Source organism: Apteryx mantelli, chromosome 4, assembly GCF_036417845.1.
Source record: "Apteryx mantelli isolate bAptMan1 chromosome 4, bAptMan1.hap1, whole genome shotgun sequence".
NCBI lineage: Eukaryota > Metazoa > Chordata > Aves > Apterygiformes > Apterygidae > Apteryx > Apteryx mantelli.
In genome coordinates, this window is record NC_089981.1 from 26,110,603 (window position 1) to 26,127,713 (window position 17,111).

At 36.1% G+C, this 17,111-nt stretch overlaps 1 protein-coding gene across 1 annotated transcript in view; it reads right to left on the reverse strand.

The window, feature by feature from the left end:
• Positions 1-651: 651 nt before the first annotated feature.
• Positions 652-17,111, reverse strand: part of OTOG (otogelin) — a 110,601-nt gene continuing 94,141 nt past the window's right edge. Inside the window, exons 44-55 of the mRNA XM_067295513.1 lie at positions 16,866-16,970; positions 16,369-16,479; positions 15,033-15,134; positions 14,475-14,573; positions 13,625-13,665; positions 12,408-12,483; positions 11,570-11,748; positions 10,358-10,462; positions 9,815-9,934; positions 8,231-8,276; positions 1,881-1,960; positions 652-852 (exon numbers count right to left, since the gene is read on the reverse strand). Coding sequence (XP_067151614.1) covers positions 652-852; positions 1,881-1,960; positions 8,231-8,276; positions 9,815-9,934; positions 10,358-10,462; positions 11,570-11,748; positions 12,408-12,483; positions 13,625-13,665; positions 14,475-14,573; positions 15,033-15,134; positions 16,369-16,479; positions 16,866-16,970 — 1,265 coding nt within the window. The remainder of the gene's footprint in view (positions 853-1,880; positions 1,961-8,230; positions 8,277-9,814; positions 9,935-10,357; positions 10,463-11,569; positions 11,749-12,407; positions 12,484-13,624; positions 13,666-14,474; positions 14,574-15,032; positions 15,135-16,368; positions 16,480-16,865; positions 16,971-17,111) is intronic.

Sequence of the window (17,111 nt, forward strand, 5' to 3'; positions counted from 1 at the left end):
TACATATTGGCCATAATGCTTTTCACTACAATGTAAAATGTACTAGAAAAACTGAAATTATTACCAGGGAAAATTACATACAGTTACCAGCAATGATGATGTTTCCCTGATAAAAAGATCTGTAATTTAATTTCTCATAGATGCTCTACTTCACAATATGAATATGATTTAAACTGAAAATTCTCCTCATTTCCCAAACAATTTTTCTTAATAGACACTGAATGTATTTACAGTATTGCAACACATTCAAAATACCAGACTGCTGCCAGATGAGCCTGTGTGTCAACGATTTAAAACAGGAACGGGCGCCTGACACAGTGTGGGTCAACCTTCCAGAATAAAATAGAAGGTATTCTTCCTCTTGAGGTGTCTCTAAAGTAATCACTTCATCTTTTAAGTTGGCACATGTCACAAGAACTCTTAAAACAATCCCTGTGAAATGAACATGAAGACAACTCACAAAACAAACGATGCAAAGCCATTCTTTGGAAATTTAGAAAAGTCCAAAAAATATAGCTGTTCCTTCATCATTTAACATGAACTGATAAAATTCAGTGGATTACATATCGTATTTTCTAGGGATAAACTATTCAAAATATCTTATGCCGGGAATAGCTGGGCTTGCTGGGTTTTTCCCTTTTATGTCTTTTTTTAAGACCACTGGCAAGAACAGTCTGTTGGTTCTTGGATTGAATAGGTGACCCAGGTTGAATTGCTCGTGCAATATAATTGCACAGTTCGTCTCTGTAGTCCAAGCTCCCTGCAGCATTTGCAGAATCTTGCGTATGTATTGATGTTGTAGTTATAAATGCTTGCAGACGGACATTTTCCATCACACGAAACAATGTTCACCTGGTAACAAACATGAAGAATAATCAGCAAATTTAAGCAGCTATAAAATAAAGCCAGGAGTTTTCAAGAAGGTCCCAAAGAAATCAGGCACCCAAATCCAACTGCAATGCAATGCAAAAGTGTTGGGCATTTACCCTAGCCCCTTATGAAATCCCACTGTGTCTGAGTAATAAACTCTCAAATATGTTGCCCAGATAGGTCTCAATTTTCATCCTACTGAGATTAATGATGACTTTCTGTTCATTTCAATAACGACAGGCTTTCACCACTAGCAGGCACGAACTAATTTCAATTTGGAATTTTAAAGTATTCACAGCAACACTGGCTTGAACATAGCACTGAATGTTATGTCCTCAACTGTCTGCAGTACTAATCTCAGTGATCTACATCTCACGTGAGACTTTTGTCTGCACCTTCGCTGCTGCTCACACTGCCTTACTGCCCAGCAACACATTCTTGGTGTCTTCCTACAGCAAATCCATCTGTTTAACATTAGCACTTCAGCAGACACAAAGATCATGCCTCGTTCTTCCTACAGATATTGCAATATGCTCATGCTGTTGCCTAAAGACAAACTTCAGGACCCAAGACTCCTTTTTTCATGAAGTTGGCATTCAAATACACTCCCTAGACAAATGGAAAATTAAACACACCTCCAATAGTTTTAACTGTAGTGCATCTTTGGCAAGTGTCAATTATATCGAAGCTAATTTGCGTATAACTGCATTTGAGGCCAAACTGAGCCATTAGATTTACCCTAAATCAACATGAGCATTCAAATACATTCATAAACACGCATACATTCAAAAACAGAAGTAGTATCCCCATTTTCTTATTATTTGAGAAGATGACTTCTGAGAGTGTAGGGCAACACTAAAACAAGTCTATAAAACACAAAAACCTCTGTTTCTCTGAGAGCGAGATGCAGACAATAGCAACATGGAACTTTTGTTCTGTTTTTTCCTTTTTTTTACTTTTCTTATTTTTTCCCCTTCTATTAAAATTAATTATGATCAGTGTTTACTTACTGGTGTGTTACTTCTGCAGTCATTCTTGCGGATGGTCATCCTAACAGCCACCTTTTTACAGAATTTTCCATCTTCCTTACCTGCAAAATGGGCATTGATTGAAAAATATCAGCTCAAATTTCAGAGACGGAAATGCTCCTGAATATTTTATGGAATCAAGAGATACAAAATATGGAATACATCACAACATACACAAAAATTCTCTGACAAAGTGACATAAAATATACGCTGCATTTAAATCACTGCTTTTAAGATGATCTTTTTCATGCATTAAAGTATCTGTCTCCTCCTACTCCAGTAAAAATTCTAACAAGTTTATTCTTCTTTCAGACCCGTTTTAAGAGTAAGTTCACTCTGTCCTTCAGAAAATTATCTAAAAGTAATCAACCAGTCCTGTGAGATGGATTGTTAATAATGCATTAAATACATTTTCTATGCAGTAACTGTAACAAACATTAATAGTAACGATTGCATTCCATTGGATTAAACAAAATCTAAAATGAACACTTAACAACATGAGGGCTCAGGGGGACTTTACATTTCTGTATGTGTTTAATAAAGAAGAAGAAAAACACCAGTGAACAGATTAAATTTTTATTTACATTTTCATTAGCATTATTTCCATATTTTTCCTCACAAAAATATGTACAAAGTGTATGGATGAAATAAAAAAGTTAAAAAGAAATCATAAAATGAAATTAAAAGAGGTTAAACTTAATTTAATGAGAACCCTGGACATTTGAAGAAAAGAGACAAAGTTCAGTCTGAAGTTCAGTTGTTAGAGGTCAGAAAGCGCAGTATCTTCTTACGATGATCCTCTTTATGCTGAGGAAACCACATCAGATTGAAGATCTATAAGAAAAAACAAAGTCCATTCCTTTATAATAGCTCCCACAGTTTCACAACAGATTTTAAACAGCATGATACAGTCCCACATGACTCTCCATTTACACAACTACATTTTCTTGCAGCCAAGAAAATCCAAAGGTGTCCATGAAAGGTGAATACTGTTAGCTCCAGAAAAACAAGGGCAAAGGAAAACTCATCTGTTTGACCAAGATCTAATACTGAATTGTGGCAGAATTTTAATACTTCTCGACACCCAATGGCCAGTTCCCTGCTCTAATCACTGTCAAGCCAGGCAATGCTGCTTCTCAAAGAGAAGAGAAGAGAAGTTTGTTTTTTTTAATAAAAAAGTCAGCTACTGACTCTATGCATAGCAGATGTTTCCAGAATATGAAAAGAAAAGGACAGCAATGAATCTTCTTAGAAACAAATAAAAATCTACATTCAGAAATAGCTGGCTGCTGGTTGAGTATCATTGAATTATATTTGCTCAGGGAAAGAGTAAATTGAGAAACAAAGAAAAAATTAAACTGTTTTGGAAAACAAACAACTCACCATTGTTCCATGCTTCTCATAGTACCAGTCTTGTTCACTGTCTTTTCTTCTTTTACTAAATTTTATGCAGTGTGTGGGATGGGGAATTCAGTGCAGCTGGGACTATGACTCCATCTGGGCTACAGTGAAAGTATATCATATCTCATGAAAAAAAAAATATATAACATATTTGCATGCATGTACTTCAATATCCAGAGGCTTTTAATGAACTCTGCAACTAGTTACACTTTTCCATGAACAGCCTTACAAACACATGAGCATTTCACATGCGTCATTTTGTAATGAGATTCTTCTTCATATTCTGTACAGTCAAAAAGCATCGCTTGGTGTTCGGGCTGATTCATAATACTCTTGTCATTTACAGTGATGTCACTATGAAGGAGTAATACAGGCTTCCATGTAGTAATCCCAGAGTCATGAGTGTAATTTAATGAAGGATTTATCACTTAGTGATGTAAAAAATTACACTCAACATCATTTCTCTTATACAAATATTGATAGGTTTTTTTTGCAAAATAAATGCCACAAAGGATTGCACTCGTATCATGTTACAACTCCCAAACTTATTGTGCTCTATAAAAAAGAACAAAGATAATCTCCAATTTTCATGGAATAAACACAGGTTTGCTATTTTCAGTATACTGTCCTAACTATGGCAGAGAAAGAAATGAACTGCTTCTTCTATAGGCTATTAAAAGCAAAACTATATGACATATCATCTGCAAAAATGTTATTTATATAATAAGCTTTAGCAAGCAAAGCCATTAGTCTCTATGTTCTACAGCACCATGAACATAATGGAATTAGCTAACATTTTAAACACAGCAGTCTTACACATGCAGCAGGCTAAAGACTATGCGAGTGCTTACTACCAACAGTACATTGTTGGCTAACAACAATGCACTACCATACAGCGCAAAATGAAAAACAAAACAAAACCAAAATGTGAGCCATTCCCAACAATGAGTAGTTAATACTACACTGCAGCTTTTGGCATAATTGGGTAACATGAGGCCTGATGCTCCTATCAGTACATTGTTGCAAATCAACAATGATGCTGTTTGGGTTGATCCTACTGATTTCCAGGAAAATGTACCTGTGTTACAGTGAACATAGGCTGTAGGAGTGACTGGGCTAACTGGGAATGGGAAGAACACTGACACTGCAGAACCTGGTAAAAATATTACATATTGAACACAGTACATGTTACAGAGGATTCCCTACCAATATGAAACATTTCGTAGTTATCAGATTCCAACATATTTTAGAAGAGAATCCAAACTAAAATGTCTGTGTATTAATTGCATTGCTAAGCATAATACCAAAACCTGGAAGAATTCAAACATATTGCTTAGGATGCTGGGTCAGAATGGGAACCAATTACTTTCTCTTTAACTGGTTCTGCCTCAAATGTCTTCAAAAAAGTTATTTCTGATCTACACTGGTATAACTAAGAGAATCTTATACCCTATATTTAAGTTGATCTTTGGGGCTGCAAGAAAGAAATTGTGTAAATTCCTCTGAGCAGTGTTTGCAAAAATTCTCTAGGTTTTGATGGAACTCGTGGGCCTTACACAGAGGACATTATTTTCAAATACCACTTCAAACTGAAAACAAAAATCACAATGGTTTCTAATGATAAAGTGCTTCAAAAGAAAACAAGAAGCTGATAGCCCTTCTCATAAAACATCTCATGCAATTACAACTGACTGATCTGCTCTCATGGCCAGAATTGTTTAGTCAGATTGAGCTACATGATTCATAGCAGCACTGTGTTGTCTATAAACAGGTGTGAAATCAGCTACATGACTCTGCTTGCACATGTCAATCTCAGAAGTCATTGGACTTTTTATGGGTTGGATTTTATTTTGTGATGCATGCCCCAGATTAACAACACTGTTTTACCTAAATTATTTAAGGCTGTGGTTGTGATCTTTCTCTAAGTGCAATAGCAAGATCTTCTACCTTGCCGAAAAGGAGCTTAATGGATTTTTAATGGTCTTAATAAACAGTCTGTTCAGAAACTGGCTTATGTGGCTGCTACGGGTAATTGAAGGGTAATGTCAGAGATGGATTATGATCATCTCAAAGACTAACAAGAGTTTATAGAGAATGGGCTACAGAACTGGGAACAAGTGTTTGAAACACAGGTCTATGAAAGTAAAAAACATACAGAGATACTATCATTCTCTTACAGTGATCAGGATTAGGGAAAAAGCAGACATTTTCCACATTTTCAAAAGACATTTGTACTACTAAGTGTAGCACATAATGAATAAAACAAAAAGGTACCTCCCAGCTGGTAACATACCTCAGTGCAGGACCTCTGCACATGGTACCTTATCGAGTAGTCTCAGAAACCCGTCATGACTCTCAATTCCCATCCCACCCAGCAGAAAATACCTGCACCTCTTTCTTCAGCCCTATCCCATTCTTTATCACCTACTACCTTTAGCTCTTAAATCGCTGTTCCACCTGCTTATGCAGATGATGTAAGGTATTTGTACCTCTTTAAAGATAATATGATACTGCCCAGTATAAGAGCTCCTTTTCAGTTGCATATAACATTGCCAGCTTCAGGTATATTTGAGCTTAAATGCTTCAGGTTAGGTGTCTCCTCAGGCTAAATTCTTCTTAAAATCAGCCAAAATGTTTCAGCTATGTACCAGAATGTTAAGAAAAAAAATGTACTGAGCTCATGATTTATATTAAGAATTAGCATATTTGGAACATATTCTGTACAGAATTATTTTATTTTTCCAGAGCTCCTTTATTAGCTCTCATAAAAGTCAAAACATGTCATTGCAATCACATAAGAGAGAATTTTTTTCATTTTAAGTTCTTTTAAAAAAGTTGCATGAAAGCTTTTGAACTATGTCTATTAATGGAACCTAACAGTGTATTACAATTAACTAATTATTTACAGCACAGATCAATCTCCATCCTTACCAAATATAAAGACATGAATGTAGATGAAACATGTTTTAAGGCACCTTCCAAAACATAGTACCTTACATTACACTAAATACAGTAATCAATATTTTGAGGAGTTTTATAGTAGAACTAGAGAATACTCAAGGTAGCAGTATCAGCGACTTGGCAGGCAATTTGACCAATACTGACACAGCGCTCCATGGGCAAAATGGGATTCATGTGCTGTTTTCAAGAAAGAAAGAAAGTTTACGTTTCCAGCCGACTGTACGTAGTAAAGTTCACATAACAATTTCTCTGTTAATTTTGCTTCCTTGCTCATTGCTTCTTGTTGTGTATAGTCTATTACAAAGTCTGAGAGTTTGCCATTTCTTCAAAGATTACTGAATACTGTTGATTCCCATCACAGTAGTATTCTTTACAGTAAGTCTGTAACATGATTGAATTGAGATGTTTAGCCATGTATTTCAGAAAAAATAGCCAAGAACTCTGAAATGTTTTGCTATAGAAGGAATGTGAGCACAGATGAGTCAACTGAATAGTTAAATGGAACATGAAAAATCCTTTTTGCCTTGGGTCAGGGATGGAATTAATCAAATGTAACCAAGTTCCTGTAAAACACTGGTAAGACCATTTTTTCGTTTAATATTTTTCCTAGTAATTTTCCAAATTTTACAAAAAATAGAAAGAAAAAATGTTTTTATGTATAACTGGAAGCACCTAAACACTCTTTAAAAAGTATGGCTATAACATCAGGACTCCCTGAACTCCCTGCGTAATGTGAGATATTTAATGGCACTTAAAACTTTAAATGAATTACATAGAGTAGAAAGCGATGATTTGAACATTAGCTATCTCTGCTATATATTGTGTTTTTATTTTAAAAGAGTAAAATCTTTATTTATTTATTGCCTTTTTTTTTCTTTCTCCCTTCCTTCAGGAAATGTATCTTCCCCAGCTACTTCAGTGTTAAAATAAAATCAGGAGAGATGGTTTCTAGTTAAATGAGAATTCCTTTTCCATTCAGGCTAAAGTGCAATAAAATTCTGTCTCCTGAACAATATTTAGCATTTTATGTCAGTAACATTATGTACAAGCATTAGCTAGCTGAATCAAGCTCAATTATTATGGGAGATTTATGTCTTCCTGTAATACTCCAGACCACTCTGAGAAGATTTTCTCAATTTAAAAAAAATGGAGATTGAGAAGGTAAGGAACATATTCTGCCAGCCTTTTCTCAAGTTGAGTAGTACAGTAGTTTATTCTGAGTAACTTGATTCATTACAGTGGAGTTACTTGCAGAATAAAGAACAATTTAGCATTGAAAAGCAGAGCACAAAGCCATTTGACCAGCTCTTCACGGTAAAACAGTAGCTGAGCTGGGCGGAAAATTGCTACTTCCTGATCTATTGTTTCAGTTTTCAGACAATGCTGCCTCTCATATACAAGTCCTCTACGCAACATCTGACCACCTAATCTCTACATGATCTCATATGATATAAGTGAATTTCTGTAACTTTTGCCATAAGCAAAAATCACATTTCTACTGGTGTGATAACCTAGCTAAAAATGTTGCAAAATAAATATAAACAGCATAATTAACACTCTGTGAAAAAAAGTGAATCTAATACTTGAACTGAAAAAAACCACCAATTTTCTTGGAGGATTAATATAGAATTAATTTAGAATGAAACATTAATTATAGTCCTTGTTTTCAAGTTACATGGGGACGATTTTAAAGGATGCATAGTCAAATAGTAATCCCAACAGATTTTAATGGAGCCACAATCTGGATCAGTGTAGTAAATCCTTCAATGTTGAACCATTTTTTCTGGTTTAACTCCACCAGCTTCACATGGCTCGTATTCACATGAGTAACCCTGGGAAAAGCATGGCCTCTGATATTGTAAGTGAGATCAGAATCAAGCTTTCATGGAATAAGGAATCAACCTTATTTCTAACCTAACTACAGATCAGATGGGATTCTCTGAAGTCACGAAGTTTCATTAATTACTTACATGTTTTACAGCATCCTTCTAGAAACGGTACAACATAGCCTCCAACCTGACCAAGAGGGAAAAAAAAAAAAGAAAAAGTGGAAAAAACATTAATTCCCATATATCTGCACTATTAGAAATATCTTTCAGATAAAGCTCTGCACTTTACCCTGACATCTCTGGAACCATATTCAGGCAAACATAGCACTCTAGTGCATGGATCAGAATCTGGCTAAAAATGATCTAATTTCACTGTTTTAACACAAGTGAGTATTAAGTGGTTGTCACTGAATGCCACTAAACATAACTAGCTATCTAAATGACACATTTGGAGAGGGAATGACTGTGTTATCTCTGATTCTATCACATGGTACTTGGAGGAATACCCTGACTTGCTGTAGTTGCCATATCTACAATCACAAAAAAAACAGATTCTGAATTCAAAATAGAAAGAAATCTCATCTAAATGGGAGGCCATTGTAGTCACACTGGGCTGTCTTCAATGCTGTAGCATGAAGCACCACCCAGAGCACTGCAGTAAGAATAGCTGCAGTTTTGTAAAAGCTCCCTAAGGATTACTCTGATGGAGAGTTCAATTTTTGATGTCTGCCTCAATATCTCAATCTGTGATGATCTCTCTCTGCCTTAATTCTTCACCATGGCTTTCATGCTAATCAAAGGGTCATCTTCTAAGCTGCCCCAAAATATCTAAGGAGACACTCAGTTAACTCTTCTTTTGATATCCATCTACCATATTGAGACAGGAAAGGAAGACATTTTTTACTGAGCAGTGGAGACCCTGCAGAGCATGCAATGGGATTCAGGGAAAGGAACTAAGAAGCGGAACTTTTACAAGGAAAGGAGAACAGTAACTTTTCTTTTTTAATCTGCCTACAACAAAAAACCTTTCACTAGCTGTGTGACTGGGATTCTCTCTGAGGGACTAATCTGTTGTTATCTGCTAGGAAGAGTTACAGCCACCTAGTTCCTTTAGGACTGTTCCCTGCTTGGGTACCAACGTTCATTGAGGAAAACATCCTTCCATCGCACATAACACAGAATTAGAGAGAACAATATGAGATTTTTCCCTCCATACATTCACTGGTACCTAGTCTAGCTTAGTTTTACACATTCAAACCAGTGGAGGCTTCACTTCTCCTGCAAAACTAGTCCACAGTCTTATGTCTCGCTGTAGAAAAGATTTTCCTGATATTCAATCCTTTTTTTCTCTTTAATCTTTTTTGACCATCCTAATTAATTGAATTGCTATACACAAAAAGTCAGTTAGAAAGGAGAAGTCAAACCCAGAAAAGCATGCAAGTTCAGACAGCTGCATGAGGACAAATTTGACACTACGAGCCTCCTTGAAAAGAGAAAGTATCCTCTGAGAGTAAGAAGTGGCCTCTCCAGCTGTGTAACTGGGGAGTCTTGTTGCACACTACATGTATATAGATAGAGCTTTTCACTTTCAAAGATTAGGGCAAAAATGCAGGCACGACAAGAATTTATAATTTCTACCTTCTTGAGAAAGTCTTTTGTCAATGTTTAGCTTTTCATGCAAACATAAATCATAGTTGCAATATAAACAATGCAATGACCACTGACCTTCACACATTCAGTTTCATTAAAGGGTGGGCAGCTGACTGAAGATGCAACTAAAACTGGTCCTATTGCTGCGTTAGTGCATTCATATCTGATGCAGTTTGAAATCCAAATACTACCAGGCTGTTTAAAAATTGTAAAACAAAATCATTACTAACAGCTTAGCAAAAACAGTATTACAAATATTCGTTATACAATTCTATCGAACACAATCCTGCCTCAGTCAAAGGTAATTATAACAGAACGTGACCTAGATGCACCTTTTTAAGTACAGCTCAACAAAGTCCACTAAATAATGTAAGAAAGTTCTAAAATAGCCAAGTTGACTATAATTCTCTGATATATCAGAATCACTCAAGCTTTGTAGTCATCAATATGATTGACTCTCTGAGAAATTAATGACGTGTGCATGCAAAACTATTCTTAGTATTTGGCCAAATAACGCACTTCTCCGCACTTTTTCTATGCCAGTGTGTGCAGAGTATCTTATTAAGGTTTTGTTTACTTCTGAATATTTTTGAGGGAATAAAACATTTATAAACTTACTTTAAATTTGGAAACTGTGCCGTTGCTGAAAGTGTGGAGGCAAGACAAATTCTTACAGCTGCCACAACAAGTTGTTAAATCTTTTGGAGGCTCGTAGACTTGGTTCTGCCAAAATCAAAAGGTTAGTCCTTGTATGATATCATTTTACACCTTGACACTTCATTAGTGTAATGGGCAGATTTTTTTCAGGTATCTGGACTTTAGGGACAATTTTTAAATAACTTTCAAAACTGCATAGCTTACATTTTCATGCACTGTATATTCATGAAGTTTTTTAAAATACATTCAATTTTAATTGAAGTAAATGGAAAGAAGTTCCAACTCTGAGAGAATGAATTGGTCTTTTTACCATTTTCAAAATGTATGCCTGTCAGCTTACTCAATAACCACTGAAATTTTGACTTTTCACACATTAGACACCAAATACATACATAATTAGAAAAACTATTCCATAAAGCACGCAGCAAGAACTTTTCCTGGGGTAATGTATCACACTTTGTAATACAAGATTTCATTTGCTGATTTAATAAAGTCATTTTCACATTTATAAATATTTTTCTCTTCCTCATTTTTACTGGCATGTCTTCTAGGAATTTGTACCAGTTTACACATAATGCAGAAAAAGCTATAGAGGGATGGGCGGTGGCAGTATGGTATTTGTTCTTTAGGGATTAGCGCTGTACTCTGTATGGATGCCTGCTGAGCACTGGACCCCAGCACTAGCTGCTTTAAAAACCAGAGCTGGTACCCCAACTTGCATCCTCCTTTGCTCTCAGTGAGTACAAATCTGTCCAGACCTTCAAGCCATCTCTGTGTCAGGTTAATGCAAAACCCTCCCTAAACATACTCTCAGCTGTGAGAAACTTAGATCCAGTAAGGTCTACTTCTCTTCCAGAAGGGGAATAGGTCATTTATGTGGAGAGTAAATCACCCAGAGAAGCACTTTGTGAATCTAGGACAGTCAATATACAGGAGCAAAAATTTTACAGAATAAATAGATGATTTACATTTGGGAAAAAAACACTAGAAGGAGAGAGATTTTTATAAACTTTAATTAGAAGAGCTGTAGCACATCTTTAGGGGGGCTTTAGAGGGGGATCCCATAGGTACACTCTCCTGTTTCCACGACTGTAATCTACTCACTACAAAAACAAAAAATGTTATTGAAACCATCAGTCACAAACTACAGGTCTGAAATTCTGAATTTCTTACGGCTTTGCACTTGACAGCACAGTCTATCGAGGAGGTATTTATCTGGTAATATTTAGTGGAGGGATCAATCATATTTGTACAGTAAGAAATATGGCAAATGCCATCAGGAGCGTGTTCCACAATTTTCTGTCCAGGAAGCAGCACACCTCTCTCATTACTCAGGCAAACTTTGTCTCTCACTACAAGAAAACACAAAAACAGCAAGTGCAGAAAAATCAGCTTCATGTCATAACTCAATTACAAAAAAGTTTCAAACTGTAAAATGGGAGTGGAAAAAGCTACTGTACCTCTCCAAGAATTATAGGTCAGATTTTCAAACATCAACTGTTACTAATAATAGTTCTGATGCATCACAACAAACCCAAAGTTATTGCAAACATAATTATTCATGAAATCTAAATAAGTACATTATAATATTCTATGAGCAGGACCATGAAAATGACAGTGCAGACTGTCATTGTAATGGGTTAGTGGAACTATTTTTGATCTGGACATTGAGTGGGTGTTTTAGTGTCTTGCTGGAGTCCTCACTCCAACTCAGCAATGTGCAGGCTGCTCAGTCAACACCTTCCAACTTTCCTCAAATTCTACCTGCTATTTGTCTGCACAGACCTCTTGCTGCAGCAGTTAACAGAATACAAGGACAGGTTATAACCAATCAAATATTTAGTGAGGGGTCCTATTTTTATTGCTTTTCCTTATACTATTTGTGAATTATGTCAGTCAATTCTTTCCTTCTCGGTACCATGTCTGAAGCATGAACATCTGATTTATACTTTGTATTCTACCTCAGCACTTGAAAGGATATTTCTTTGAATTAAATTCTTTTCCTACTTACCACATTTGTACTTAACACAGTTACAGATATTTTCTGTACTGTTCTGAAACTGTTCATCTATCTGAAGTTTCTGCCCCTAAGTGTATAAAAGCAGAAAAAAAGAGAAGTGAAATGACAATGTTTGCTTAGCTGCATGCTTTTTTTTTTTCTTTTAAACACCTTTCCTTCAGGATTGGAGTAGCTGTATCTGTTGCCACTAGAAACCTATTTTGGAATCCATTTTGATAACTCACAGTGACAACCGGTTTAGCAATGGCGACCAAATGGGAGTTTGTTTACACCACAGAAATAGAATATTGGTGTCAGTCCAGGAGTTATTTAGGGCTGAAAAGACTATGGCTGGTCAGCAGTGAAATGCAATGGCTTGCCTGTGCAAAGAATTCTCCATACAGTTTGGAATATATTCTTTCAAGTAATAACTTGATGTAAACAGTATTACAGTAGCACAGAATAGATGCACATTTTTAATTTTGTTTTTTATTGGTTTTATATGTATGCACATCCCATTCCTTGTATCCCAGTTTCTTCATCTATAAAATGAGACTACTAATACTAACTTTGCTTGCAAAACATTTTGAACTTTACTGATTAAAAATCCTTTATACAAACTGAGCGCTGTTATTATTTCCTATTCCTTCCTAGCATTCCAAGTTAGATTTTTTGATTATTCCCATTGCAAGATATTTTCTGGATAAAATAACCAAAAGTAAACTCAAAGCATGCACAGTACTGACTGAGAACTGAACCCAGCAAAGCTAATAAGCGTTTTCCTAATGTGAAACAAGTCACAGTGAAATAAAATTTTTAAGCTGCTGAGTCTATGGTCTGAGCACATAATATAGGTTAACATATTTGCTATAGCAAATAATATTAACAAAATGCTGACACTTTAAGCATTTAGTTCTGACGTTTTAAGAACAAAATTCTATCCACAAGTGTGTGAAAGCAGTTCCACTCCCTATATACTGCAGGACAGTATTTGGTCCTAAAAAATAAATGAAATATCAATACTATACAGTCATTTTATTCTGCAAGATATTTAAACTTAACTGTCTTTTTAAAAGCTGATATAACTTCTTGTAAAGTACTTTAAAAAAAAAAAAGAGAGAATCACATGGCATTCCATATTTCACTGAAAAACTATTAGTAAGATACTGATAAACAGTATTATTAAGAAAGTAATAAAAGAATACTGACAAATAAGATGAGTTCCATACCAGTTTGCACTGAGGTTTGGGGATTGTTTCACACGCACATTCTAAAACAAAACACAATAACAGAAGCAATAGTTTAGGAAGTCATTCTGCCATTTGCTTAAAACAGAGAATCAGAGAGATCAGAAACTCCAGATTTACAAGTCATCACTGAAGAAGCCCTACTAGCTTTTGAAGTATACCCATCTGGGGAGTCCAGAATTATGTTTGGCTTCTACTCCATCCTGACTCCTAATACCAGCTTCCAAGACCACCCTCTCCCTTACCTATTAGAACAATTCACAGTATTGTATCATCTGGACTCCACCTGAACTGTAGAAAAAATGTGATCATTGTAGCCCTTAACCCCTTTTGTGGTGATGACAATCCTTATAATCAATATAAAGCAATGGAGAATTGTGCTTAAGACATCACAGAGAGCTGTATGATATACTACCATCTTAGTAAACTGGCAAATTCCTGACCTGTGAACCTCTGGGTTTTTTTTTTTGGGGGGGGGGGTTGTCTTTTAAATGTCATGAATAATTTACTAATTCTTAAGAAATTTTAAGTATGAGAGGGCTCCCAGTTTGAACAGGCAAATTCTGCAGTGTTATCACCCTTGGGAAGGAAGAAAAACAAAAGGGGTAGGTTAAGACATTGTGCGCCACGAGATGACTTCTCTATTCCATCTGTTCATGAGCAGGTCACTATGGTTCAGAAACCCAACCGATCACATACACATGGCAAATCACCATTCACACAGCTTAGGGCCCATGCCTTTAGTAATTTTTTTGACTTAAACCCAAAAGACCAAAGTTCTTGTCAGTGTCTTATTGTCTAAGGCAACTAAAATGAAAATCAGTCATTTTACCACATGTCCGAAATGGGCAGCACTTCTCTGGGCTCCATACCTCCACCAAAGACAGGCCTAGCATACACTTGAATTCAGGACAATGATGTATTTCACAAACTAAAATTAAGGAAAAGAAGCTTCAGTCAGCGCAAGCTTTTTATTATTTTGAGGAACAGAAACACAAAGCGAGAGAGAGTAACTGGCTTATTCATAATAAATACCTTTAGAGAACATCTTACTTGAAAGGATTGATGATCAAAATTTAACTGTTAGCCAGTAGATAATAGTAGTGTACAGTAAAACCACTCTAGGCAAACATTTAAAACAGTTTTAAATTTCCAGAATTTGGGGCCTGAAATTATTCATTTGTCTCTATGATGCAGATATTCACATAATGTTTCAGGCACATGAAGTTTTAAAATTAAAGAGTACATGCTTGGCACTGCAGATGATAGCTTGCTTATATGCACAACTGTAACTTTGCCTCTAATCCACCATTTCTCACACTGAACATCCACACTACAAAGTTTTACACGTTCTCTGTTACCTAAAATATCAAAATCAAGTGAAACTTACTACACTGGTATGTAGGGCAACATCTCTCTGTAGTGTTGCCATCCACAATAAGCACTTCTCCTTCTTCACACTTGGGTATTTGATCAGAGCAAGCCCCACATGCTGAAGAAAACAATTATTTAAATCTAAAACACAGGAAAAAGTTTTACCACTGCATCGGAAACACATGCCCATAAGATTCTCCCAGGCACATGAAAGACAGCAGAGGTACTCTGTAGTCCCTACAGAAAGGCTTCATTTTCAGTGTAGCTGCCTTTTCTTTGTCCCCTACCCTGCTATAAAGAATGAAGATATTAACTGTGAGTCAGAACAGGAACAAACAGGATTTTCTCTCCATTTCTTTTGTTATGACAAATTTTGCAAGTTTTCTCTCCTACTGAATCACTGTTTTTTTCAGGTATTCTCCTTCTGACTGGACTTGAGTATCTTTGATCCCCAGTAAGGGGCATTTCCTTTGATCCCAGTGTTATCCTCTTACTTAAACACACAGCAAAACCACAACAAGGACATTCTAGCATTCTCAGTGCAAAGACTTATGATACCTAAAAAGAGACAGAAGAATACAGTGCTGATAAAGAGAAGAGCCAAATGCAGCCCATGGCTTCCACGTTAACAAAGTGACCCCCAGAACACTGTTAAAAACAGCAGTGTATTTCAAGTTTTCATTTAAGGCACAAATTTTTGCACATGGAAGAGCGAATCAAGAAGACTCAGTCTGTGATTCACCAAAATCTATGTGCAAAAATAGAGTCCATTCAAGAGACGTATACAGGACATATTATTATCAAATAATTAGCATGCAGAAAATAACCATATGGTAACGAACAGAACTCCTACATTAATGCCAAGAGCAGAATTTTATTACTGAATTAACTCACTAAGGGCCAAAGCCCAAGAGAACTGAACAAATCTGCATAATACTCTCATTTGTGACATTTACTATAAGAAAGATGGGCCATGGCTGATGCCACAGGATACAGGGAGCAAGAGCATATATAACCTCAATCTTCTTTTAAATAAAATATTCATGCAGCCAGCCCGTACAGTGTACAAGGACACTCTCTCAATAGCCCTCAACTCCATCATCCATGGACTCCACCAGCTGTCTTTTACAAGACCCAAGAACACAGTTCATTCGCCCAAAGCCATTATGTGACTCTTGATGGTTGCTGCCATTTCCTAAGCTTTGTAAACTTAATGCCCATTTTACTAACCAGTTCTGAGCCTTATTAAGCTGGGAGAGCTGAATACAAGAAGCCTTAATTGGTAAGCTATTGTGCACACCTTATCACATATGTGAAAACACTAATACTCTCAACTAGCCAGGATACCGTACCACAAATATAGGATATACAGCAGGTACTCTCCACCCGAGCAGCAATTAGTGTTTGATCCTCTAGACAGGTTGGAATCTGCTCCATTGGTTCACATTTTGCTGGATCACATTCTGAAACAAGCACAATACATTTATTTTTTACATTACTCTTTAAACAAAGTATAACATTCCTCCTTCCTTATGCTATATCCCTAAGAAATGGCAGTGCAAAGTAGCAAAATACTACAAGGAACTTTAGAAAAGCTTTTACTTTGTATCACAAGAGAGCAAAGACACATTCTTGCCTGATCTTGGAGCAGAAGGCTCCCTTACTACTGTATCTGCACAAAATGAGGTACAATCCAACCCTGAGTTTTCAGATGAAAGAGAATTTTGTAAATGGTCATATTAACAATGATGTTTACACTGACTTTCTTTTTACTCTGAAGTTGAGCTATTTAGTTTCCCTGAACATCTTTTACACAGCGAATCTTTCTACCTTTTTATAAGAAACCTACCACAGGTGTAGTTGGGACAACAGGAATCTTCACTGTAGTAGGTGACCAGCTTTTCCAAGCCCTTACACTCAGGAATGAGGGGTTCACAAAGGCTCCGATTGCAAACTATTACAAAAAGGGAAATAAAAATAAAAAAGAACTTCTAAACTATTTCTAAGTCAAGGAGAAAAGTGTCAAGCAGTATTCGTAGTCTGATACCCCAAATCTCCAAATAACAATATGTATATGAAAAATATAAGAAACCGT